The sequence below is a fragment of the Plectropomus leopardus genome, chromosome 3 (assembly GCF_008729295.1).
Source record: "Plectropomus leopardus isolate mb chromosome 3, YSFRI_Pleo_2.0, whole genome shotgun sequence".
NCBI lineage: Eukaryota > Metazoa > Chordata > Actinopteri > Perciformes > Serranidae > Plectropomus > Plectropomus leopardus.
The window spans coordinates 25,675,810-25,703,286 of record NC_056465.1 but is presented as its reverse complement, the minus strand read 5'-3'; the positions used below and the strand labels follow the sequence as shown (position 1 = coordinate 25,703,286).

Sequence of the window (27,477 nt, the reverse complement as noted above, 5' to 3'; positions counted from 1 at the left end):
AATTAGTTCCAGAGGGTGGGGGCAGCAACGGAGAAGGCTGTCCGGTGCTTGTACCTGAGAGGGATGGAGAGAAGGCTGGCATCAGAAGACGTTACAGGAGGGAGTGTACCGGTGGAGCAGGTCAAAATATGATGTTGCTAAATTATGACTTTTTTTGCCGACATTCGGTACGTATCTCTACAGGCTATAATATGTCATTTTCAGACATTTTTTTGACATGTCAAAATCTGGCGTTTTTCCACAACCTACACGATGGTGTTTTCGGCCATTTTTTTGGACATGCTAAATTATGACGTTTTTGGCCTTTTTTCTGATGTTGTGTACTATGATGTATCTCTACAGGCTATAATACGCTGTTTTCAGACATTTTTTGACACGTCAAAATTTTCAGCTTTTCGACATACTATACTATGGGTGTTTTCAGCCATTTTTTTAACATGCTAGTACAGTATGTCATCCAAAATCAATCAAAAATGTCATAGTATAGTATGTCATCAAAAATCACTAAAATAAAATCATCATAGAATTGTATGTGGACCAAAATCATAAAAAAACGTCAAAGTATAGTTTGTCATGCACAATCATCAAAAAACATAGTATACTATGTCAAGTATGTCTTTCAAAATCACGAAAAATGTCATAGTATAGTGTGTCGTCCAAAATCACAAATAAACATCATAGTATAGTATGTCATCCAAAACCATGAAAAAGTGTCACAGTATAGTTTGTCATGCACAATCATCAAAAAACATCATAGTATAATATGTCATCCAAAATCATGAAAAATACATCACAGTATAGTATGCTGTCCAAAACCAATGAAAAAACAACATAGTATAGTTTGTCCTTGAAAACGTTCAAGACATCATAGTATAGTATATCAGATTGTCAGAAAATGTCATAGTTAAGTTTTCAGTAAATCATGAAAAATGTCAGAGTATAGTATGTCTTCAAAAATCACAAAAAATGTCATAGTATAGTGTGTCGTCCAAAATCACAAATAAACATTATAGTACAGAATGCCTTCCCAAATCATGAAAAAATGTCATAGTATCGTATGTTGTCTAAAATCGTGAAAAAAGTCATAGTATAATATGTTGTCCAAAATCACAAAAAAAATCCCAAAATGGTATGTTGTCCAAAATCATGAAAATCACGTAATAGTATAGTCGTGCAAATTGTTTGTATGTTTAACTTTTAATTCGATTCTACCCGCACATTTAGTTGAACTGTACCCACTGCATAGAAAAAAGCTCAAGACTATCATCCATCAGTGCATTACCTTACTTTAGAGAAAGGGTAACAACAAAAAACACATCTCAGCAGGTACTTAGAAAGCTTTGAAATTTATGTACATTCAAGAGAGATAAATGAAAACATGTCAGCAATTTCAGCTCACCAAATCATAAATTGTGAGGTTAAGAAAAGCGTGTGCACGTGTGCATCCAGACTAGAGACCGGTGGTTTAAAAGTAAATAGTCTTTGTACTGTAACCTCACTTGTTTGGTCACCTTGCGGACAAATAAATAAGTTAAAGGTCAAAGGTCACCTGGCGGTGGTCCCAGGTGGTTAGTGCAGAACCATCTGGACTCAGCTGTGGATCTGCTCACAGCAGGATGGACTGGGCTGACTGGTCTGGAGCCTGAAGACAAGAAAAAAGAAATTACACATCAATAAACCACAGTTTAATCAAATGACTGTCAAAACTGTTGTACACCATAAAAAATATTTTAAAAAATATTTTTTAAAGGCCACAGTATAGTATGCTATGAAAAAGTCACAATATATTAAGCTACACAAAGATCATTTAATTGTGTAGCTTTTTTTTTCAAGAAGTATAATATAAAAATTACATTGTATAGTATGCCAAAAAATGTCATAGCATTGTATGTCACCCTAATCATAGAAAAACTTTTTTTTAATTCATAGTATGGTCTTATGTCTTAAAAATGTTTTTAAAAATGTTTTTCGTATAGGATGTCATTAAACAAAGTAATATGAATATTATAGTTTAGTATGTCATAAAAAAGCAATAAAAATGCCGTAGAACGGCATGCCATAAAAAATGTCAAAGTATAGTTTGACACAAAGAAAAGGCAGAAAAAAAGCTGATAGTGTTTCATTCTCTTCTATTTTATTCTATACTATAAAAAGTCATAAACAATCTTTGTTTAATGCGTTTGTTTTTGCACTTTGGCACATTATTTACATTTAAAGGTCAGATTTTCATAATTGAAAAAATTCAAATTTGCACCTCAAAAGTGATGTTTTCACTTAATTTGAAGACTACTTGTTAATTGTGATGTATAAAATACAAATAGGTTTCATGAAACTGTGTGTAACTATCCCCATCATTAAACAGGTAAAAGAGTTGGAAAAACAGTTTCAATCGCCACTATGAACAAATATTCGTAACTAAGTACATTTTCTTAAGTACTGTACTGAAGTACAATTTTGAAGTACTTTTTTCTACTCGAGTAGTTTAATTTGCTGCTACGTTATACTTCTACTCCACTACTTCTCAGAGGTAATGTTAGTGCTTTTTACTCCACGCTTTGCAGCCTCCCTCTGCTGGACAGATATGGTAATTTTGTTAACTTTACAATGCATGGCCACAGCCACATGAGGCAGTGCGCCCACAGTATTCCCACCTTGTGTAAAAAATTTGATCAGTCCTCTGTTGAAATGTGGGACACATGTGGGCTGCATTTCAAAACTATTAATGACAGCGTCATGCTTTATACTGTTCTTGTGCAAGTTCTACATCTGCAAACTCTTTTATCCTTGTCGGTATTCATTAATTTTTTTTGATGTCACATATTGTTTCTAAGTATTTACCCTTTTAAGAAGTTAAAATTATTTAAAAAGTCTGACATGCCATTTCCATGGATTAAAAATATATTAGCAAATATATGATTAGATGAAAGTGTCGGTTTAGTTTCAACATTCAACGCTTAACACTTAATTTCCTGCATAAGGTGATTTTTTATGCACCAAATGGAGCTTTTTCCACAATTTCATTCTTATAACAAACTGTATGATACAGGGGCTCGTATCTGGGGAACTAGGTGTTGCTCCTTTGCTGGAGGTTTTTGCACGGCATGATAATTCTACATGAATATTTGTTTACTGTAAATTATATCTGCTCGAGTGTGTATAACTGAGACCTATTTTTTATACTTTTTACATAGGATGTTATGCTGTCGTTTTTATTTATGTTCCATGTCTTTTCTGTCTTTTATGATGAAACTGAAGGCAAATTTTCACATTTGTGGAATATCAAGTTCGTAAAGGAAGAAAACTACCAGTACCTGTTGATATTCATGGGACGTGGGATAAATAAGAACGCAATGAACATCAAGTCTTTGTATCAGGTTGTTTAAATGTCGCTTTCTATTTGTCTTATATCTGAAAAAATTAACTATTTCACATCATACAACAAATTATATTCGGTGCTGCAAAATTAGAGTAACTGTTTCAACATCACTGAAATAGAGTGTTTGATACCCCTTTTCTAGGAATAAAGAGGTTAGAGTACAAGGCAACCAATATGGGCCTTTGCTGTGTGGCCATGACCAATAACATCAAGCTTTTCCCTCATATGAGTGCCATAGGTGATATTATTGGCTCCTGGCTAAACAACACCTGCCTTTTATCTCGCGGGATGAGCAAATAAGCTTCAGTTGGACAGGCTTGAACCCTTGTTTGCAGAATGGAGTCAGTCTTTTCTGTCATTGCATCCTATGTCAATTGGGATGTCAAAAGTCTGCTGCTCTTCATTACAATTTTCATCCTCACTGCAGATTATATTAAGAACCGTCGCTCGGACAGCTTCCCTCCAGGACCTTGGACATTTCCTATTTTTGGCAACATATTCACTCTGGATTACCAAAGGGGCCATGAGACAATGACACAGGTAGATCAACAGATGTAACAAATGTACTATTAAAAATGTAACAGCTCATTTGATAGTACTCATTTATCTGTTATATGAAGTAGAATGCTCTTCCTCTTCTCTCAAATTACTCACAGTTGGCAGGGAAATATGGAAATGTGTACAGCATGCGAATGGGCCAGGCGTGGTTGGTGGTGGTAAATGGGTATGAAGCTCTGAAAGAAGCTCTAGTAAATCAGAAGGACAGCCTGGTGGACCGTCCAGGCCTCCCTCTGATCATGGACATGTACCACGGACTGGGTGAGAAGATGTAACACACTCACAGACAAAAATGTCTAATTAAAGAAGTTCTAATGGTTTTCTGTTTATGTGCTTAAAATATAATAACATTGTAATTTTTATATAGCAGTTTTTAGCAGTTACAAAAAGAGATTTTCCCAAATATTTTGACCAATCTTGATAAAATAAGAGGTCTCTTCTTTTGAGAGATTAAAATATGAATAAGAAGCTAAATTGAACCAATAAGAGTTTTGCGGAGCATGGGATGTTTATGTATAATGTGTAGAAATATTTCTTCATTTTCCTGGTTTATATCAACTTATTTTTTTTCTGTTTTTTGTATGTATTTCCCATCAGGGTTACTTCTCAGTAGTGGGAACCTATGGAAGCAGCAGAGGCGTTTCGCACTTTCAACCCTCAGAAATTTTGGATTGGGCAAGAAGTCAGCTGAACAAATCATCTTAGATGAATTTACATTTTGTGCAGAAGACTTTAAGCGCTATAAAGGTAAATAATGAATGCACAATGAAACATTTAGAATGATACACAATCACAAATGCACAATTCACATCTAATTTTTGGTTTAATTGTGCAGGTAAACCATTTGATCCACACCTCACTGTCAACAAATGTGCCTCCAACATAATCTGCTTCCTGACTTTTGGCCATCGCTTTGAGTATAGTGATGAGAATTTCGAGAAAGTGGTTATGTGGTTTGGCAAAGGTTTCGTAATTTTCACCTCCATCTGGGCTCAGGTATGGCATTTTAAAGCTATGGATGAAATCTTAATGCTGTGCAATATATTCCACATTGCGAAGCAGTTTATACTTCATGCCTTTGTGGAATATTTAGTACAAAACACAGATCAAGATGTTTTTATCGCAAATAGAAAAACTTAAATGCAAATATCAACATGTTATTGTTCAATCTGCTCTTTCTTTGCAGTTTTACAATGCATTCCCTATGCTGATGAAATATTTGCCAGGGCCACATCAGACACTCCAGCGCATGTGGAAGGATGCAAAAGACTTCATAAGAATAGAGATCAAGAAGCACAAACAGAACTGGGATCCCTCAGACCAAAGAGACTACATTGACTGTTTCCTGAATGAGATTCACATGGTGACTGACACTAGATCTAGCTTTGTTTTCTCAGTGGTTTGTTCCTGTGAACATCATATTTGCTGACTTAAAGTGCACTTTTGCCACGGCCTTTGCCTTACAGCTCTATCTTTAAACGCCTTGTCTCAACAGCGTACATCTGTTTTAATTTAAATAAGCAAAGTGTTTTAAATATCTTTCAAGGTACAAAGTTTAGCATGGATTAAAAGATTTCTATTTTGCTTAGCTAAGTTATGAACATAAATTATTATAACCATTGAAGTAATAGCACTGACATGTAGTTGTTCTAAATTATTTTTCCACCTGTTTTTAATACTTGTATATTTTATCCATTCTAAGAATAAGGGGCATGAGGACGATGTTCGTTTTGATGAGGATAACCTGGTTGTATGTGTCTTGGATCTGTTTACGGCTGGCACTGAGACCACATCCAACACCCTGCGCTGGGCTCTCCTCTACATGGCAAAGTACCCTGAGATCCAAGGTAAGATCACAAAAGCCAACAAAAGCCAATAAAACACTTCATTCTGAAACAATGAGGTATATAAATGTATGACACAAATAAAACGTATTGGTGGTAATCTTATAGGTGTAAAATATCATCACCAGTGTTGCCTGTTCCTGCCCACTGACCCTGTAATACTCGTGGCATGGATCAGACTGTAAGCAAGTCAGAGTTGAGTTTAAGTTTGTGTTGGCTATATTCCAGAAGCAGGCAAGGGTGAAATCTAGGAGATAAAGAGAAAGCCAGTCTAACCAGACATGTAAAGAATAATAAATCTGAGAAACAGGCCAGGGTTTACTCAGGCAGGATCAGGTAGACAGAGACAAAATGCTGGGAAGTGAATTCAAACTTTGAGTGAATTCAAACTAGATAAACTGGTGGAGCGTGAATAAATTGGATTCTCACTCACTGGTTTAAGATGGGAGATGTGGAAGGTCGGGTGGATGTGCAGGCTTCTGCAAGGTTGATGACCTTGGAGACAGGAGACATCCCATAAACTGAGGTGCAAACTTCCTGAGATTCCCAGAGATGTAAGTAGACAACCAAACCTTTTGGCCCAGAGTGGGGCTCAGAGATGCAGCTGTGGTTGGAAGTCCTGTAACAGAAGGAGGAGTGGAGTGCATCCTGGTGCATCGACAGCAACGAATGAAGGTCTGAACTGATGAAAGACTGGCTTCTCATTCATCCTCAGGGAATAGAGGAAGTTGGTAGCCACAGGAAACACTGGAAGGGAGGAGGCTTGTGGAAAGACTGGGAAGGTTGTTGTGGGTATACTCTGTCCAGATGAGATGTGTGCACCAGGTGGAAAAATTACGATAGGACATGCAGCGCTGTCATCCCATGATTCATGTGCTCAGTTTGACCAATGGATTCGGGGTGACGCCCAAGGATAGGTTGAATGTGGCTCCGGGGAGGCTGCAAAACTCAGAAACAAAAGGTGAATTAGGGACAATGTCTCTGGGAAGGCCATACAGATGTAAACTTTGTAAGTAAATAAAGTTGTGCATAAAGTGAACATACTTGTGATGATATCAAAGAAGATGTGGGACCAGGTGCTGCGAGAGTTGCAGGTGACCAGGGGGAGCTTGTCGGAGCAGACCTGGCAGGCGGTGGCAATCTCCTTTGCTTCCTGCCCCATAGTTGCCTTCTAGATGCTTTGACGTAGAAGGGCCAGGAAGCCACTGACACCAGAATGATGTGCCAACTAGAAGGAGTGATCCCTGGGAGCATATGGTAGCTGGTACAACAACATGGTTAGTGGGGAAGGCTTTGGGAGCAGAGTGTGGGGCAGATAGGGACATCATTGATAAGGCCCTAAAATATGTTGATTTTCCATGGCCTTGGACTCTAGAGCTGACACCACCAGGGATTGACCCTTAGGGGGATCACAAACAGGGAGGAGGTTGATGCTGCAGTTATATGAGCATCAAGGAGGCAAATATATGGCCCAGGCTTTGTTGAAAACCTTGTGCAGAGGGGAGAGATTCACTGTGAGTGGAAGATAGAGTTAGTCAGAGATGCCTCCTTTGCAGAATGGCTCCTTTAGCCCAGTCAAAATGAGGGTTGTAACAACCTGGATGTCAAGTTGGTGAGGTTCTTTCATCATGTGAAAGGGGAGTGTTTCTTTGGGATAACCTGACATGTCACTGGACAGTCTTTTGGGTGACTGAGCTTAAGCGATAGCCATCAAGTGTACTTCCATTGACAGGCTTGACCAAGGGCGCACTGTGAACAGCTGGGTGGCGAAGTAGCAGTCCAACAAATTTGATGTTGGCACCTGAATCAGTGAACACCAAAATGGTGTGAAACACTTCAGAAATCCCAAGGTGGGCATGGAGTACTGGGAGAAGGGCTATTTCTGGGTTGATGGCATGACTCATGAGCGCAAGCCCAAGAAGATCAGGTAGACAGAGAAACACGGGAAAACTGGACTGGATGCAAACTAGATCTGATAAAAGATTATTGGGTGGGGGGCAGTTTATAGTATATGCTACTGTAGTGTAACAGGTAGAAGGACAGCAAATAGACTAAATTAAGCTGGATGGAGTTGTGACAGACCTGGTATTTCATGTGACTACTTCAACAGTGTCCTTCATATTTATTGCTGTGCATCTACTGTGCCTGTTTTTACACAATACTGTAAACCTTCTTATGACTGCTTCAAGATTGCAAATCTGTCTATTCGTGTGACAGTGCTGCACAATGCTGAAACCTGTCCATGAGTCTTTAATAACGTCAACTTCTGTTTGTTCTCTTCCTGTTGCACAGCCAAGGTCCAGGAGGAAATAGACACAGTCATTGGACAGTCCAGACAGCCAACCATGGAAGATCGTGCAAACCTGCCCTACACTGACGCTGTCATACATGAGATCCAGAGGATGTGCACCATACTTCCTCTCAGTCTGCCTCATTTTACCAACAAGGAGATGAAGCTTGACGGCTACACAATACCAAAGGTCAGTTCTCCTATGCAAGTTTCATACTACATCCACTACCATGTTGCACCCTTATGAATTGGCATTACAATTTCAACCAACAGGGAGTCACGATAGTCCCCAATCTGACCTCAGCGCTGTACGACAAGAGACAGTGGGAGACGCCTGACACCTTTAACCCAGGACACTTTCTGAACAAGGAGGGGAAGTTTGTGAAGCCAGCTGCTTTCATCCCTTTCTCTGCTGGTGAGGATCAACAAAATGTCTTGTTTTATTAGCGACTTCACCTGTTTAGACAGGAGCCCTGAGCCGGTCCCAGCACTGTGATTTTACAGTGTTCCTCACATAATGATGGCAAATTTGCCCAGAGGACACCCTTATGGTCAGGAAGAGAACATCATAAATATGTCCTTCTTGAAGAAATATTCAGTTTGTCGCTGTTTGTTATCCTGTCTCAGGTAAGCGGCAGTGTCTCGGGGAGAGCCTGGCCAAAATGGAGCTTTTCCTCTTCTTCACCTCCTTCATGCAGCATTTCACCTTCTCCATGCCTGGTGGGGGGAAACCTTCGATGGAATTTCTATTTGGCCTGACTCTGCCACCACGTCAATATGAAATCTGTGCAAACTCACGCCAAGAGTAGCTCTGACAAAAAAAAAAAACTATAAGTAATAACCACCAATTCTTCATCATATCATATGATTAGAATCATGATTACCAGGGCTTTGTTCAGTATATATATATAAATATCCAACTGATATGTCACTGGGTCAACTGCAGCTTTCTCCTTCAGGCTAATTAACTGTGATGTACTTTTTGTTTTGTCTGATTACAATAAGAGGCCTCAAAACTTTGACTACTGTGTACCATAAACCATTCTCATTACATGACAGCGGGGAGATATAAAATGACAAAAAAAAGTGGAAATGTTGTCACTAATGGTCAAATTCACTTAGCGATGAAGCCTCCTGAATTTCAGAGTACTGGAATTTAATAAGCACAAACATCATTCAAATATTTATGTTGCTTTTTTTCATTAAAGTGTAAAATGTGTAAAAAATCTCAGAATTGTGTATTATATTACAGTTTGGACATATAATAATCCACCAAGAGGATAGGGATGCTTATATCTACAGAGCAAACTATTTATTTCATATTATCTATGAGAGTCATTAAATGATGTGAGAAAGTAAGGTCATTATCCCAAAACTGATTTTCCAAAAGAACTTGGGATACTTTATATAGCTATGTTTTTTTTAAAAAAAGCTTTGGAGTTTAAGGAGGTTGTTAAGCTTTAAGATAAGATGGCAGCTAAACAGCAACATCCATCCAATGATATTTTATGTATTTGTGTTGATACTGTATTAGCTTCAAATCATTTTATAATACATAAGTGAATACTGAAACAATTGATGAACATAAATTATACATAAACATAAATTATCTTTGTCATTCGGTCTGTGGCCATGATGGTATACAGAACAACAGCGGCCCCTCTCGTGGGATATTGCTTAAGTAAACCCTGCCGTATGTCAGGGAGTAGAGCTCTCAATGGGCTGACAAAATTACAACCTGAACTGAACGGACCCATATGAGCTGAAGACCGAGCCCGGCCCATCCGAGATCATCACATGAAATACTGAGCCCAACCCCAACAAAAAAGCACACACCACAACACACCAGCTGTGTGGCAGTGCATGGCCTGCACGTCTCTAGCAGAAAACTGACCAGCACGGTGTGTCACCAACTCTCCACACAGAGACTCAGTAAAAGACAGAGAGCCCAGCACAGAGCCTGGCTGCTCCCTCTAACTTCTCGCCCTGCCTGCAGGAAGCTGGTTGTTAAAGGGGAACTGTGGCCATTTTCAAAATTCCTGTGTTATTCCTATGGTCAAAGACAATCCAAAAATATTCATAAAATGAATTCTCTCCCTAATCCAAAAAGTGGTGTGCGTAAACAAAAATTTGTGCTGGCATAGGGTATAAAGCCTGGAGCTGCTCCATAGTCAATAAATTGCGAAAAACACTGACAGCACCCATGAAAACGTGAGTATATGGGCACATGTTCTGTTGCACAGCTGAGAACACTAAAAAACAGTAAATGTGATTTAGGTCCAAAAAAAGAAAGCAAACATATTGTGGATCAACAAAATCAGACTCCTGTTCATTGTCTATGTCCATGACAGCAGAGGTTTGACTCTTCTCTGGTTTTTGGCTTTTAGAGAGAGTAACACACGTTCACAAATACTAATACAACTTTCATAGTCACATATTAGCATTCTTACTCAAGGTGGTGCTCCTGTTTGAGTTAACTATGACTGTCCACCATTTGGTGTTAGGTAGGTTAAACAGTGAGCTAAATGGCAGCCTTAAAGTAAAAAGAAAAATGTAAGGAAGTGCTGGCTTACTGCAAATTTTACAGGAGTGCACATGAGGTTATCATCCAGTGCATGCTGGTTAAGAGGGCCAATATCAGCAATACAGAGCAATAAGAATATAACATACTGTACACCCTGCAGTTCTGTTGTTATATGTCAGTTAAAACTGTAACTAATCAACGAAAGAGGGCAAGGAACTGATATGGCGAGTTGTTCAGTGAGACGATCACGATCATCAAGTGCGTCATGACTGTCCTGTCATGACGCAGCAATTCTTGTTTAAAATCTAATATATGAAACTCAGAAATCTGTATTTGTGTCAATGTGACATTATACATTTATTGGGAATATTCCTTGAAGTAAACTTTTTGAGTCCACTCTGACCAAAAATGTTATCAGACAATCACTGCCAAGAGTTCACAGACTGTAACAATTCTTCTCAATATTGGCACCATTTTGTAAAAAGACAAAAAGTGTAATGTTTAATAACTTTCAGCTGCCATAAACAAAAATGACAAATAACGAAACCATTGCACACAATTTTACATGAAAAATATTTCTCATAAAATGTAAACATATGATTGTGTACAGATCTGATTTGAAGATAAATGTCTACATAAGTCACAGATCAAATAAACCGCCTTTATGATACAGTCATGTCCCCATTTTATTTTAGCTCAGAGGCTTAACCTACATTTTGTTTTATAGTTTAGTAGTATAGTTGTTGTATAGTTTTATGGTTTACAGCTATCTTGTTTAAGATAGTGTGTGCTGCCTTGTGATGTTGTTCAGCATTTATAAAACATCACTTATCTGCCCTTCCTCTGTGGACACTGGATCTTGTAGCCCACTCTGTAGGCCTGCAGGTACACACGTGCCTGGTTTATCCTGGAAACATATCCACAAAGCATTTATTATTACTACAAATATATACTGATCTAATTTAGCCTTTACATGTTTTAACAAATAGCACTGTAAGCCACCTCTCATATTTTCTTATGCAATAGTGATTTGTCATGAACTTATATAACAATTTACTTATCAAATCTATCTAGGGGATCTATTTTGCCTTTCCTTATTTTCTTTCATATTAATAATGATACAATGTTTGACATTCATATTAAATGTATCCATTTTTTTTTAAAATAATGAGGTAAATGTGTGAAAAAGAAATTCCAGTAAGCAAAAACCCGAGGAATGAGTCCTAAAACCCGTGTATGAGTGAGTATTTCAGCACTCCCAGTAAAACAAAATTTTAATTTGTTGAATGGGTTTTTTGTTAAATGTCTGAAATAGGCCTATGGTTAACACAAGCTTAAGAGACTTTCACGTTTTGTTCTACAACGTAAAATATGTCAGTAAATCCCCTGCTGGTGAACTTTGAAGCTTTTATGTGTCTTAAGAAAGGCAGTTGTTCACAAAATTGTCTAAATGACACTACAGAACAGCCGTGCTGAGCACTGCTTTACAGCATTGTTGTGGTGGCAATGTAAAGTCATGCCACCATGGTGTCATTCTTTTACAGCCTAATGTTAGCTTTTTACTTCTGCCGGTTGCATTTAGGCTTCAAAAATCATAAAGATTGTGTTCATTGGTGAAAATTTAGTTAGTCCAGATCAAGAGGGTGTAATAGGAAAACAAATAACCTGTATTTAGTGCAAAGCTGAACTCCCAGAGGTCCACAGCGGTCAACGTAACTCTCTCGGAACGCCTTCCTTACCGCTCGAGCCATACTGACCACAGTGGTGACCACAGGGCACGTCCTAGGACACACAAACACAAAAATGCACAACATTAAGGTACAGTATGACTTGACAACTATGAATGTGCTGATGAATTTAACTAACTTTAAGAGTTCCTCTTTGCCTAAATCTGCACACATTTCATTATCTGTTCAACAATGTGAATTAAATATCACTCGCAACACAAAAACATAAATGAGGAAGCCATATGACTGGTGTTAATAATTATCTTGACTTCAGGTATTTATTTAGGTCTATTGGTCTTTTAAGCAAGTTCCTCTATTGTGAATACTTCACATTGCCCTTTGTACACAAGCTTCACAGGCTTAAAGGTCCAGTGTGTTTAGGGAGATAGATCAGCAGAAACGGAATATAATACACAAAATTTCTTTCTAATGTCTGTTTGTTCAAAACCTCCTGAACTTCCAGATCTGAAGTTATCGGAGAAAAAATATCAGCACACATTAGCAGGTGCTGGGTTAGCAGACCATGTCCGACATGCCAAATTGCATCAGAGAAATGGTAATTTCTAAATTTCAGCTGGCTATAATCTGCAGTGCTTACAGATGGATGCCACTAAATCTAGTGGGCTTTCAGATTGACACTATCTTCGCAGAAGACAAAAGGTGTTTTCCAACGTATTTTAGCAAGCTTGATGGATAGCAGCATGGTCAATAAATGCACTAGTTCAGCAATTTTAACTCAATGTCCATCAGGAAAATTCCTGTCCTGTAAAGTGCGTCAGAGCTGTTGTTGGCCTTTTTGTTGCAGTTATTTGATCACATATAGGTCATGACCAAAGTTGCTTAGACACCCTGAGCAAAGTGGTTTGATTTTGTTCTAGAAAACAAGGCAATGAGCAATTTGGCCAGAAATGTTCTGCAAATTGCAAGATTTAGAAGATTTAGAAAAAAATCTCCAGAAAACTATATTTATAATAATTACATATTTAAAACTAAGTTACCAAATTATTATTATTTCTCAGCCATGTTTAGGTCTTTTCCTTTTTCCAGTGTTTTAGTTTTTTTGTGTAATTTTCACATTATTTTTTGTAATTTCTTAATTATTGTCTGAAATTGCTCTAACCTTCTTCCAATGCTTTTAAAAGAAATCAAGCCAATTCGCCTAAGTTTCAAAGGGTTAAAGTAACACTGGTGTTATTTGTGACTCTGTTCTTGATGTTGGTGTTGTTCATACGTACAGTCTCTCACAGCGCAGGCCTGCAGTGCCCTCCGGACAGGTACAGGTGTTGTGAGGACTGCAGGTGGCCCCGTGTTGGCAGGGTGGCACACAGGGGGTGATCACCGCTACAGACACACAGCAAGAGTCTTAATGCAAAGCAGTGGCAATGAAAGGTATTTTGAACACATGCAAACACACACACACACACACACACACACACACACACACACACACACACACACACAAACAAACAAACACACTAACCTGTTTCACAGAGATTTCCAATAAATCCTTTGGAACAGCGGCACCTGTTGAGGCCCACACACACTCCACCATTCTTACAAGGTCTATGGCACTGAACCGGCTCTGAGAGAGAGTGAAGCCAATAAAATAAATAATAGAGGGAATTAATGTAAATATGATCTTATTTGATCTGGGACATCAGTATGACCTGGTGGCCTGGTTTAAGTATCATGTGTCCTGGAATTGTGACCAAGACAAGCTGGACTGTACACTGGACTGTTTGTTTTTCATGCAACATCATCCAGAAAAGGAACACAGTTCTCTGTTCTCTTTCCCAGGTCACATTATGGATCAATTTTGAATGAATGATGAAAAAGCTGTGGAGTTGAAAACTTATCACAGAGGCTGTAAATCCAGCAGCCTTCAGAGAGATCAAGAAACATTAACTTTTAGAGATTCTGATGCTGCTCCAAAATCTGCCTACAGCTCCACTGACTGGCTACCTAAAGAACTGCAGCAGCAGTTCCCAATCTTACTGGCTTTAACTTGACTGTTTTAAATAAAGATATGTCTACTTGTGACTAGGACTGAAAGGTATGACCATTTCCATTATAGATTAATCTGATAAATGCACAAGAAGAAAGCAATGAGCAAAGAAAGAAGTGATCCAAAAGTTTAAAAATGACCTGAAAATTAAGAAAAGAAAGAAAAAAGAAAGAAAGAAAGAGAGAAAGAAAGCCTTTTGATGCTCTTTAATAAAACAATGGCAACAGTCTCTCCTATGGACTTCACAGTTCACAATAATATACATATAGCCAGACCCCTCCGATCTTATTTCTGCAGCTCAGCCAGATAGGCAAAGAGCAACTTGAAAAGGCACGGCCCAAAAATTCCCCCAAAAAAGATATCAGTAAAAAAGTTACAAGTTACCTGAAATAAGTAGTAAAAAAACAATAACAAACAGGAAAACAACCCAGAAAAGTGCAGAAAAGTAAAAAATGTATGTATTTTTTTCTGAAATATGTTTTAAATATATAATTATAAGAATTAGAAATACACTTTTCTAAAACACATTCCCTAGTTTTTGATCATTTTCTAATGTTGATTTTGACATTTTTGTCAAGTTAGTCATTGCCTTTTTTCCCCCATGTTTTTGAAAGAAATCAAACCAATTTGCTCAGGTTTCAGAACCTCATCAAAGTGAAAGCCCTTAAAAGTCATATGGGTTTTTTTATTCATGATGTTTTCTGTTTGGCATAAATTAGCACAAGCAGGGGATTATTCTCATGATTTTGACAATTATTCATTGCTGATAATAATAATAATTTATAGGTTTTACTACATTGATACATTTAAGATGGGTCTTGTATAAAAAATGTATGCTGACTAAAGTTCCAGTTATATTAACAGTGTATAGCCACAGAAACAGTGAGCGTAGTCTCACCTATCTGGCAACGAGCTCCTTGCCATCCACCAGCACATGTGCATTTGTTGACATCCACACATCTCCCCCCGTTTTGGCAGGCAGGAGTGCACAAGGCTGCAAAACAAACATCATGCTACTAAACATATTTTACCAGGCAGTGCTGCTGACAAGCATGGAGGCCGGAAAGTAGACGTGATTAGCTACCCCCCCATAAGTACCTGCATTACTGAGGTAACTCGTGCCAGATGTGTTAATGGTTTTGTTACTCACGCAAAAGGCACTGAGGGCCAGTGTAGTCAGACGGACACTGGCAGGTTTCAGGCCCCACACAGCGACCACCATTAGCACAGGGCAGCTCACACACAGCTGAAAGAATGTGACAATGTGACCATCTTGTAATTGCTCATGCAGCAGTGTGTTTCTTTTAGCACAGTCTGCGTTGTTCACATATTATAGCATATTTCCCCCTGTATATAGACAGTGTCTCTGCAGTATTTGCTTGTATAGAAGTGGAGCAAGTCTTTATTAAACATATAATATGTGCATAATATATGCATCTTAAAGACCTGATTTAAAGAACTGGATAAAAGAAAGAAATTTTTGACAGCTTCTTGCAGACAACTACAATCCTGACATATGCGCAAAGGAGATATGATGTGTCCCTGATTAAAGTAATGGATTCCTCTGGGCTTAAAAATTGGAAATGTTTTGGATAGTATACACAAATGCAAAAAAGTTACATGATATATCTTTAATGTCAAAGTTTATGTACCTGTGTGGCAGCCTGCTCCAGTCCAGCCAGGAGGACACAGACACTTGTTCCAGCGCATACATGTACCTCCATGGGCACAGGGTGGGGAACAAATGGCTGAAATACACAATCAACATCCATTTCTTGCAGCAGCAGCAAATAACTGTGTTATTCATGCATATCATTCAAGGTTTGTACCTGAGCAGCCTAGTCCAGGGTAGCCTGGGGGACAGTCACAGCTGTTTGGGGCCACACACACTCCATAGTTATGACAGGGAGGGTCACACACAGCTGGAGAGGCAGAGAATTTAGTAATTCAACCCTTTAAAACCTAACCAAATTGACTTGATTTCTTTTAAAAACATGGGAAGAAGGCAATGAGAAACAAAAGAATAAATTGCCTCAAAATCTGCAAGGAATTACTGAAAAGTACAAGAAAATTTCCTGAAAATTAGTAGAAAGTTTGTTTTTTTTTTTTAAAAAAAAAAAGGGATTGCAAATTATATTTCTGTAACATCATTTTAAACAAGTAACTATGGCAATGCCTATTTTTTTTCTTTTTTCACTCAACATTTTCCCCTAGCTTTTTAAAATTAATTTTCTAAATATACTAATTTCTTGCAATTTTTGGACTATTTCCTTTGTTCCCATTTTTTGAAAGAAATCACACCAATTGGATCAGAGTTCAAAGGTTTAAATACTTGTGAAATGCATCTGAAAAAAGAGCACTTTCTTTTGTTAATGCTTTAACCGTTGTCACTGTTTTAGATGTGTGACTCACGCTTGCATTTGGTGACGTCATCAGTTCGTACTTCATACCCCTCCCTGCAGGTGCAGTTAAAGCCACCAGGATGGTTCACGCAGAGCTGCTCACAGCCTCCGTTCGTAAAGTCCCCACACTCGTTCACATCTTATGACAAAGGACAATTGCACAGCTAAACAGACCAACATTTTAAAAAAGTGAAACAATTTATGAGACTGCCAGTTAATTTCCTTTCACGCTGAACAGCCAGAAAAGCTTGGCTGTGTGAATAGGAAACAAGCTTTTCAACCAAGAAAATGTGCCCACAACTGAATCAGTCAAAGTCATCAGACAGTTGATCAGATTTCTGCACTTCTTGTTAACCCAGCTGATGTGATTTCAATTGCAGCTATTTAAAGGGACTTCAAATGCCATTGAAAGCAATGAAATATATGAATAAAAGGTTTAATTTTCAGGAATAAATATGTACAATCAGAGCCCACGGTGTCATCAGAAGACAGAAACTCATCAGCAAAGGTGTCAGTGAGGAGAAAATATTAAATCTCACCCACGCAGCTTCTCCCATCCTCGCCCAACTTCCAGCCTGCCTGACAGGTACACTGGACTTGGCCCTCAGCCCTCACGATACAAATGTGGTCGCAGCCACCATTTCTCAGCCTGCAAGATGTGACATCTGTCCGTGTGCAAAAGAAACTAATTTAATATTGAATATTCAAAATTTATAAAACTCATGTAGGCAGAGCTAAAAAGAAAACCTATGCATCTGTAATTTTTGAGCAAAAATGCAAAAACTCTCTAATTACATCCTCTTAATTATGAAATAATTTTTTAGCTGTTCTTTTTCTTATTTTCTAGCAAACTGAAAATCTGTAATGTTTGTGGACCGACAAAACAAGACATCTGTAGATGTCACAATACATGTTTTTAAAACTTTTTTTGATAATACTACTTTTTTCAAATTCAAGATAATTAATTGAACACGTTAATGAGAAACATACTGCTGCAGGTGAGGCTGTCTGTGTCGAGCAGCAGAGGAGGAGGGCAGTGGCAAGTGTGTCCTCCGGGAGAGTTGGTGCAGGTGTGAGAGCAGCCACCATTCTGGAGTTTGCATTCATCAATATCTGAGCGCGCGCACACACACACACAAACACATGTATACAAAAACACATGGTAAACAACTTTTTTTCATACCGTCATCTCTGCTGTCTCACTAATCTCACTTATCCTGCAAACTGTGCCCTTATGACATCCACTTATATCTGGGAATAAAGTATGTACACACGCAGCGAATGAGGAAGTGAGATAACATATTCACGGCTGTTCCTGTCTCTGCTGCAGCCTGTTTAAATGAGTCGGTAAACAGCAATGAGAAGTGAAAGATTGTCGGTGAGTGACTGACCCACGCAGGTGTGGCCATCAATGTGCAGCTGGTAGCCCGGCCTGCAGGAGCACTGGAAGGATCCCTGAGTGTTGACGCAAATGTGCTCGCAGGTCCCATTCAGTACCAAACACTCATCCACATCTGGAGAGATCAGAGACAGTCAGTTAACTCTTCTCTGATGACACGACACGGCTCATTCAGACTTCAGTTGCAGCACTATTTGCAATTCATTTTAGCACTTAATTCAACGAGTTTGGAGGGCCAGGTGAGTGAGGTTTGCAAATAGAAGACACTATAATTAGAGGCAGTTTGTTTGGATCAAGGGACCAAAACTGGAAACGGCTTTTGAGGATGATGAACTGAAAAGAGATGGTCTTTTTGATGATGGAGCTGCCTTCCGTGTTGGTGCAAATTTGGGATTACAGCTCACTGTGAATGAAAAATGCAAATTCTTTCACAGGCTTCAAAAGTCATTTTAGTTGGTAACTGTGGGCGCTAAGTCAATTTCATATATGTCTAAGTAAATATATAAGCACATTCTGCATTTTTGTTTGAAAGTCATGTTAATGGAAAAACTTCATCAAATTAGTTGTAAAATATGTTGAAAGTCCGGTTAAAATCATTTGATGTAATTCATGTTGATTTAATAAAGATATTTTGTAAAAGATGGCATAATGGTAGCTTTCTTTTAGAGCAGTGAGGTAGGTTACCGTTTCATCAAGAGGGTTTTTGTGCTTTGATGTTAATTCATGCAGTTGAGGCTCAATGACTGAACCATGTGGGTTAAAGTATTTTATTTTATCATTTTTTACACTGCTGTCCTGTGGAAGTATTTTCCTTTTCCAGTGAACATGCACAAGTTAATCCAACTCTATATTTGTGCTTCAACTCAACAAAGTTAGGATATCTCCACTGTATAGTAACATTTTATGTATTTCTGAAAAATGTTGAGCTGTATCCAATACATAAAGTTGTTGTGAGTGGAGCAACCTTCTGAGCTGTGTTTTACCTGTGCAGTTGCGTCCATCCTGGTCCAGCTGGTAACCTGAGGCACACTGGCAGCTGTACCCTCCTGGTTCGTTGGAGCAGTTGTGTTGACAGTGGCCGTTGTTTAGAGCACACTCGTCAATGTCTGTGAACATAGACAATCCTGAGTAACTGGTCTCTGCTCAATGCTGTGTGCCAAAGTGCTGCTGGCACACACAGGTAATCGTTAGCATCACACAAGTATCACTGGCCGGCCCTCAGTGATGCTGAGCACCACTAAAAACACACACAATGCTTACCCACCAAAACAAGAGTGTCCATCTCCATTGAAGCCCTGGTAGCATTGGCAGAAATAAGAGCCGATGATGTTGCCACAACGAGCGTTGGTGTCACACCCATGACCACCTGATGCACACTCGTTTTCATCTAGAAAAGGAGCACACAACCAGATTTTTTTTAAACGATACAGTTCATTTCCATTCAATAATCATTATTCTGCCACTCGGGATCATTTTAATGGAAGGCATAACAGTGAGTATTAAAATACACGCAGACAAGGAAGCTGACCCCGTCTACAAGAAACAAGTTTTCCATGGAGGGACGTCGGCACTAATTGCTTACCTTCGCAGTGTGTGCCGTTTCCCCGGTAACCTGGTCGACAAACACACTTGTAGCTCCCAAGCGTGTTCTCACACACACCTCGACCATCACACACTGCAGGACTCTCTGTACATTCATCCACATCTGGGACAGACAAAGAAAATATCGCATACACACTCGTCACATCTTGTGCAATCAAACATTTTACTGCTTGATAAAAAGCAACTGTTTTCTGTGCAATGCATCACCTAATTTGAGTTTCTAAACCATTTACATGTCACCAAACCCTAATTAAGTCTTTATTAGGCACAGCTCATTAAAATATTTTCCCTGCATCCCTATGGGGAGTTGCTGTAGTAATATCAAGGCCCTTACACACCAAACAGAAATGGGAGTTAGCATATTTACAACGCAACCTGATGTTTAAAGAGTGAAGAATATTAACTGTGTGCCAATTAAGCAATATCACCCTCGAGATCATGCTATTGTACTGTATATCATCACGGGTGAGATTCGGTCATAATCACATCTTTGGCAGCTTGTTAACTCCCAGAGAATAGCGGTATACCAAATCCGTCCATCATAGCTGCTCCCCTCCTGCGTTGCAGGTAGGACTTGTGCATGAGAGGACATTTAGCTCAGGTATTTTTTGAGCGATGATACGGGTCAGACGGGATTTCCTCACTCTTCAAACATTGATACAAGCTACAGTAACATTAGATATCTACTGGCTGTTAACATTTAGTTAATGGTTTAGCTGTAAAGCAGAGTGATACATGAAGAGTTAAAAGTCCCAGTGATGTTGTACTTTATATTAGCACTTATTGGTCGGAACTAAGTGTTGTATAATGAACAATAACACAAACAATTACTAACCGTTTTTGCTGTAGATGAGAAAAATAATGTCACCTAATATAACAAGTTTGTTTCAACCTCACGCTCTCTTGACTTTCCTCTCTTCTGTCTGTCTTCTTGTGCGCTGAGCTTAACTGCCAATCAAATGATTTCATTCTCCCACGAGCTTCACTGTGTCTGACGTCAATTCAACATGCTGAATCAGCCAAAAAACAGCTGACAATGGCCAACACGTTACAAAGGTGTGAGATATACTGCAATAACTTTGGTGGCGCTCACTGACAGTGTTGGTGTGTCAGGGCCCGAAGAGAGTTTTCTTGTCAAACATGTTATTGTAGAAAAGATCATAAAATATAGGTAATAAGAAGATGTGATCACAAGAAACTCTTATAAAGACTGACTTTTTCTGAACATTCCTGACTTTGCTGATGATTTCATTGTTAACTCAACATTTTAACCCCTCAAAATGCAAGCAGCAGGTGTTAAACATAGAAAGCAGATCATACCTTGACACACGGTGTAGTCTGGACACACAGGACCTGAGACCAAAAGTGCAGAAGAGTCACAGAAAAAAACCCACAAGTGAGATGTAAAAAAGAAAGCACATGGAGTATTAGAAAAACATTTAAGAACATGACAGGAAATTAGTCATTACTGTAAAGGTGAAAGAGCAGAGACAGGAAACAAAAACAAAGAGTAACAACACATGCGAGCAGCAAAGCAGCAGAGCAGAAGATTACAGCTCCCTATTTCTGCAAAGCCTTTCTGTCTGGCAGCAGAAGTTATTAAGTCTGCAGCAACTCAAGTGAAATATGAGAAAATCACAATACCAGCACAACTCTGGACATCAGTCTCATCCAGCTGTGGTGAACCTTAACGCCAGACTTACCAGCACAGGCGGGGGCCTCTGCTCTGAAGCCTGGTCGACACTGACACACAAAGCTGCCGGGAGTGTTCACACACACGTTTCCAAGCTCACGGCGACACTGCTCCTCGAAGCTGCACTCATCTACATCTACAGAGAAAACAGGGACTATGAATAAGCTTTTACGTGTCACCCTTGTATTGATTATACAGTATAGCAATGATACAGTGGTATGATGAAACCCAAACATCCTGTCAAAGAGTCCTTAGGTAAGACAATTTACCCCTCACTGGTACCTTGGTGCAAGTGCTCTGCTGTAGGTATACATCCAAATTCAATCCAATCAATATTGATTTATAAAGCATGTTTAAAAACAACAGAGTTGACCAAAGTACATCAATAAATAGATTTTTAAAAATAGCATAACTAACATAAAACAGGCAATACATGCTTAATAATATGCTTTGTACATTTACATTTCAAAGTCATACATAAAAGATGTCAACATCAGCCTCACCTACACAGCTTTGTCCATTTAGAGCCATTACATATCCCGAAGGACACGAGCAGGTGAAGGAGCCAGGGGTGTTTCTGCATTCAGCTTCACCCTGACAGGCCTGCAGGCCCGTCACTGCAGCCAGAGCACACTCATCTATATCTGTAACACCCACACGTCACACATGCATTATGACCGTTCTACATAAGGCTGGAACAGTAGAGATTATCACCTCTCCTTCCAACATGCTCTCACACACAAACTTTACAGTACATCCTCTCTGTGCCTCTCTCTCTCACACACAAACCAACTGACGAACCCTGGCACCCTCCAGCACCCATCAGGTAACCACGGAGACAGCTACAGGAGTAAGAGCCGGGGGTGTTAGTGCAGCTAGCATGGAGACCACATGGTCCCGGTCCCTCTCCTTCACACTCATCAACATCTGTGTAGTAGATAGAAGATAATACATTGCATCTAACTGACATCACTGTATGCAAATAATCATATTAAACAGGTCTTACATGAGGTCGATGACCGACAACATGTAATATAGCTTTTACATATCACATGTATAATTGTTATAAATAAAGCAGATTAGAGTTGAGACAAGGGGAACCCTTTTTCCTAAAGACTGGACTGTGTCACTTTTTAAAATATTGATACCCACAAATATTGTTTATTAATGTTTTAAAACCTTGGATGGATTACTGAATGGACCTACTGGGCTGGGGCCCAGGGGCCCAAAGTGTCAGGGTACTAATCTACAAAATGTGACTTAGAAAAACACGTACTGACCAGCAACACTTAAAAGGACTACACAGGACAAAAAAAGACCACAAAGATCCACAAAAAACTACAAGGAGACATAAAAGACCACAAAGAGATGCAAAGGAACAAGTCACAAAATACGTTTTTTTAAAAAAGGGGCAGAACCACAGACATAAAATGACAAGATACAAAATTACTTCAGAGAGACACAAAAAAACCATCAGAAGACTCAAAATTATAAAAAAGACACAGAATTGACTCAAAGACATGTAAAACAACTACAAAGAGACCAAAAAAACAGCCAAAAACTACACCGTTATCTCAAAGAGACGCAAAACAAACAGAGAGGGGGAAAAAAAGACAAAACAACAACAAAGACATACACAATGACCATAAAATACACAACATTTTCTAAAAAGCCATAAAATTATTAGAAAGAGATGCAAAACAACAACAAAAAGCAGCAAACCACCACAAAGTCTATGTGTCTTGCTGCTATGCAATAGAGGTGGTGGGGCCTTCTGGAGGTCTGCGCCCAGGGGGCCATTATCTCATAATACGCCCATGTTTAAAACATGTCCTCTGCAGTGGATATCAGGTCAGTCTTTTCCACAAAACATACTAGTCAGTCTATTTACTGTGCATTAATTGTGTTTTGTTTGACTATTATTGGTGAATTCCTCCAACAACAATAAAAATAGCTGCAAAAAGTTTGAGACTTTTTCTCATCAGTTGCCTCATTTGTATTCATTAATTGCATTTTTTCCCATTTAATGATGTCCCAATGTTACACACAAGACCTTCAGTTTAACACTAGTTCTGTCGCTGATTCTCACCTTTACAGCCTGCAGCGCCCTCGAGACTGAAGCCCACAGGGCACGTACAGTTGACACCATCCTTCACCATGCCAGCTGGACAGCCACAGTCTGTGCTGTTCTCCAGCAGTACCTGGTTTCCTGAACACTGAGGAGCACTGGGAGGACTGGGACTCGGGGAAACTGTGGTAGTCAAAGGAGCTGCTACTGTAAAAGAAGAAAACAGGATAATTTTAGGAGAAGGTGAGAGGCAAAAGAGAACGCAGCAAAAGTGGAAAAACTCACCTGTGATAGGTGTATGGCTCTGTGTAGTTTCAGTGAGATTTCCGATGACATTTTCAGTCACCTCATTCTAAAAGAGGAGAAAACAACCAACTTAATTTTTAATTTAATTCATGGACACTTAACTTTCTGTTAAGTGTTTCATTTATTTTTCCAAATACCAAAACATTCCCTGACATAGGACCTTATAAAAAAATTACATATTAATGAGAATTTAAAAAAGAAAAGATAAAAACTATGCTTAAGTATACTTTTCAAATCGAGTACAAAACTGAGATGTACAGAGAGAGGAGGCATTGACAGCAGAGCAGGTTCAGATACAGTGGAAAACATCAGTGACATTTTGAATGATATTTTGTTACAATAAAATGCATATTTTAAAAAAATATCCTCATTGATTAATACCCCAAATATGATATGACTTGAGTCCACCTTTGTGTAAAAAGTCTGTTTTCAGTTGCACACTTGCCATCATTTGTTCCATTGTATAAACACTTTTGAGTCTCCACATCCACTAGGTAATAGTTGGTGGTTTTGCATCTTTCCAGCTCACCGTTATCATTTACTTGCCAATCAAAAAAATTATCCTCAGTTTAAACCTCACTTTATCTCACTTTCTAACAAAAATATTAATGGGTCTGATGGGACATCTACTGTAACTCCATAAGTTTGCCAATTTCTATTTTAAATCTTCTTCAAAAACCTTGGAATTATTGGGCAGTCCCAAAATATATGCATGTGGTCCCCAGTTTTTCCACAGTTTCCCCCACACATTGGCACCAGTAATCAGAGGAGTTTTAAAGTATCTGATTTTTGAGTTTCCAATCAAACTCTTTTCAAAATCAACAAGGACATTTCTAACATGAAAAACTAGAAGTGGTCACTGGCCTGGCTCTTGGTGAGCTCCGCCTCTGTGTGTTTCAGGACTTCATTTTCCTCAGGGCTGCTCAGAGGCTCAGACACAGATGAAACCAGCAGCAGGGCTGACAGGAGAGTCCTGAGGTGAGTCATCACCTGAGGGACAGGAGGAGACCGCAGGGCAAAATTAAAACAGATTCAAATTCGTTAATAATGCAAAAAAAGACAATTTTTGGTGTACATTTTGAGCATGAGACAATTATTGTAAGCTAAAGGTGAATGAGTTAATACTCATATGAACTGTGTGTGCAGTCACTGCAGCCTCACAGTGCATGTCTAGGCATGCAAAACAACACAGGGGTAAGATCACCCTGTTATTAAGTGAACATCAACCCCCTGGGCTGTCTGCGCAGAACAAAAGAAAGCAGCTGCAATACAGCTGCACGTTTTAGATGAAGTCACATTTGAAAATTTAGAAAAACAGCCGTTTAAGAAAAACGTGTGCAACAAAATATCCGCAAATCAAAATTACTTCCGTTGCATTAACTGATAGAGAAATGATGAGATACAAAGGCTAAGAAAAAGTGTAACAAACTTAGCCGACTTACCCGAGTTAGATCTACTCGCGCTTACAGACGTGCTTGTTTCACCAGGAGATAGACGGAGACAGCGAGTTATCCAGATGTCAAAATGTTATCTTCTCCAGATGCGGACTCGTGCAGCCGCCAGCCAGCTATGAGTGTGTCAGTCGGTATAGGGGGCTGTACGCTATAACTTACAGCAGTGACTCCACATCCTGTCCAGGGACTCTGCACTTCCCATTCCACAAATCCCACAGCTCCGCTAAAGAGGAGCAGCGGTCGGGCCCGCAGGCTGCTCCGCGTTATGGCCCTGCTGTGAACCCTGACATGAAGGTGATAAAACAGTCCAGAGACTCGGTCAGCCAGGGACTGTGGGAGGTCTAAGAGACTTCACAAGCGAGTTCATGAAAAGACTGCATATTACATCATGTGTGATGGTGCAAACATCTGGATTTTCTAGTGACAGCATCTCTGGGTGAAACTTTCCTTTAGAGTTAATTCATAAAAAGTGATTTTTCCCAATAAGGCTTCATTGTTGAATATATGCACTTCTTTAAAACTAACTGAGTCAATGGTGTAGCTTTATCTGCTAATCATTCTGTGACAGCAGAATGTAACTAAATACATTTACTAAAGTACTGCACTTAATAATTTTGTGGTACTTGTACTTTAATTTAATATTTTCATTTTATGCTACTTCTACTCCACTTCATTTCAGAGATAAATATTCTTGTAGTCTACTTTTTACATTAGTAGTACTTTTTACTAGTTACTTCATTTTTTTATATTTTGTATCAATAATTTACATTTCCAAATAAATTATAATCACTAAAGCAATAGATATGATTATGTTGGAAAAGGTTGCTTTCAGACTGAAAGATAATGATGGTGAATATGCTGAGACATGGTCGCTGTTGCAAAGTATTTAATGTCAGTATAAAGAAGAAAATATAAGTCTGTATTTTTTTTTTTTATGGTTTATTTATTTTAATTCTTATTTATTTTATGTTATAACTGGTGTATTTTCATATGTGTGTGTGTGTGTGAGAGAGAGAGTGAGTATACATCCGAATACCGGAGTATGTAAATACATTTATGCACTGTGTATCTGAGAATGCAAGCCATGGCACTGTGGACTGTTAGGGTGGCTCATAGCAGGAAAGGGTTGGACTGGGATTTTTGAGAGGGATGTTTGGGTTAATTTAATATGTAAACAAAAACTCCTCATAATTCTGGTATTTCTGCTACTTTGGTACAACTACTGTATTATTGCAATACAATGTGTTTACAAAAATAAATAAATAAAGCTGAAAAAAATTCTTTGCCAAAAGAAAGCATTCCTTCACAGCAAAAACATGCAATGCAACAGCATGAATTATATATATATACGGTACAAATAATCTACATGTAAACTGTTAAGCAAAAAAGAAAATATTTGGATGTATCCCATATGTGATCACCAACACTCTGATCAGCAACTGCAATTTTATTACATTTTTTTTAGTCAGTAACTGTAACTGTTTACAATTACATTTATTGTGTAATTGTAAACAATTGCCTGTCCCTCGTCACTCAACACTGGTTAGAATATATTTTCCACCATTAGAAATTTAAATGTTTTTTTCCTGAAAACACACTCCTCATAGAACACATAGTCTATACAACTATTAATATCGTTTAACCACTTTATTTGCTCATAATATGTATTTAAACACATAGATACCTCCTTGTGGCAACAAAATAAGGAAAAAATGTGTTAAAATAAGGAAAAAATTACAAATGTTATGCCCTGATTTTTTTAAGAATAAAATTTATTACATTTTTCCTTATGAAGCAAAAGTTGAATTTTACAAAATATTGTAGCGTCATTGAGAGACAAATCTTTTGAAATAATTATAAAGGATGCTAGCATCAGCACATATTGTATTAAGATTGCATCTACTATATATATATATGAATTACATGCAACTAAAATGACTTTGATGGTATTTGATTTATCACTGATTTAACATTTTGTAGCTGCCAGCTTAAGTTTTTTTGTGAGGTGCAGAGAGCAACAATGAAGCTGGGTAACGATTTTTATGCTTTAACTTGCTAGAATAAGGCATTATAACAACACAGAGGCACAAGGAAAGCAGCAACATCCAACTGCAACAACAGGAAAAGGGGACTATGAAACAACAAAGTGACTACTTTATACATTCAGTTTAAGGCAAATGTTTCCTTTACAAAAACAAAAAAAACTTCACTGCAACAACAGGGTTGTGT

General features: G+C 38.5%; 2 protein-coding genes and 1 long non-coding RNA gene across 3 annotated transcripts; 1 reads left to right on the top strand and 2 right to left on the bottom strand.

Moving 5' to 3' along the window:
• LOC121938407 lies at window positions 1–6,320 on the bottom strand. Its single transcript, XR_006105287.1, has 3 exons — window positions 6,212–6,320; window positions 1,550–1,642; window positions 1–54 (listed from the first exon to the last, which is right to left on the bottom strand). It is a non-coding gene; the product is annotated as an uncharacterized LOC121938407 (long non-coding RNA).
• On the top strand, window positions 3,713–8,877 carry LOC121938381 (cytochrome P450 2J6-like). The gene is made up of 9 exons (XM_042481640.1): window positions 3,713–3,916; window positions 4,033–4,195; window positions 4,532–4,681; window positions 4,770–4,930; window positions 5,121–5,297; window positions 5,637–5,781; window positions 8,071–8,258; window positions 8,342–8,483; window positions 8,696–8,877. Exons 1-9 carry the CDS (start codon window positions 3,713–3,715, stop codon window positions 8,875–8,877), a joined length of 1,512 nt encoding a protein of 503 aa, XP_042337574.1.
• Window positions 8,878–11,258: 2,381 nt separating this feature from the next.
• On the bottom strand, window positions 11,259–20,309 carry si:ch211-221n20.8 (multiple epidermal growth factor-like domains protein 6). Its single transcript, XM_042513989.1, has 16 exons — window positions 20,255–20,309; window positions 19,708–19,830; window positions 19,390–19,512; window positions 19,109–19,231; window positions 18,118–18,240; window positions 17,717–17,839; window positions 17,266–17,391; window positions 16,737–16,865; window positions 16,154–16,246; window positions 15,977–16,072; window positions 15,475–15,570; window positions 15,223–15,318; window positions 13,800–13,901; window positions 13,555–13,660; window positions 12,258–12,374; window positions 11,259–11,499 (listed from the first exon to the last, which is right to left on the bottom strand). The coding sequence occupies exons 1-16, from the start codon at window positions 20,307–20,309 to the stop codon at window positions 11,421–11,423; spliced, it is 1,710 nt and encodes a 569-aa protein (XP_042369923.1). The 3' UTR covers window positions 11,259–11,420.
• Window positions 20,310–27,477: the final 7,168 nt, after the last annotated feature.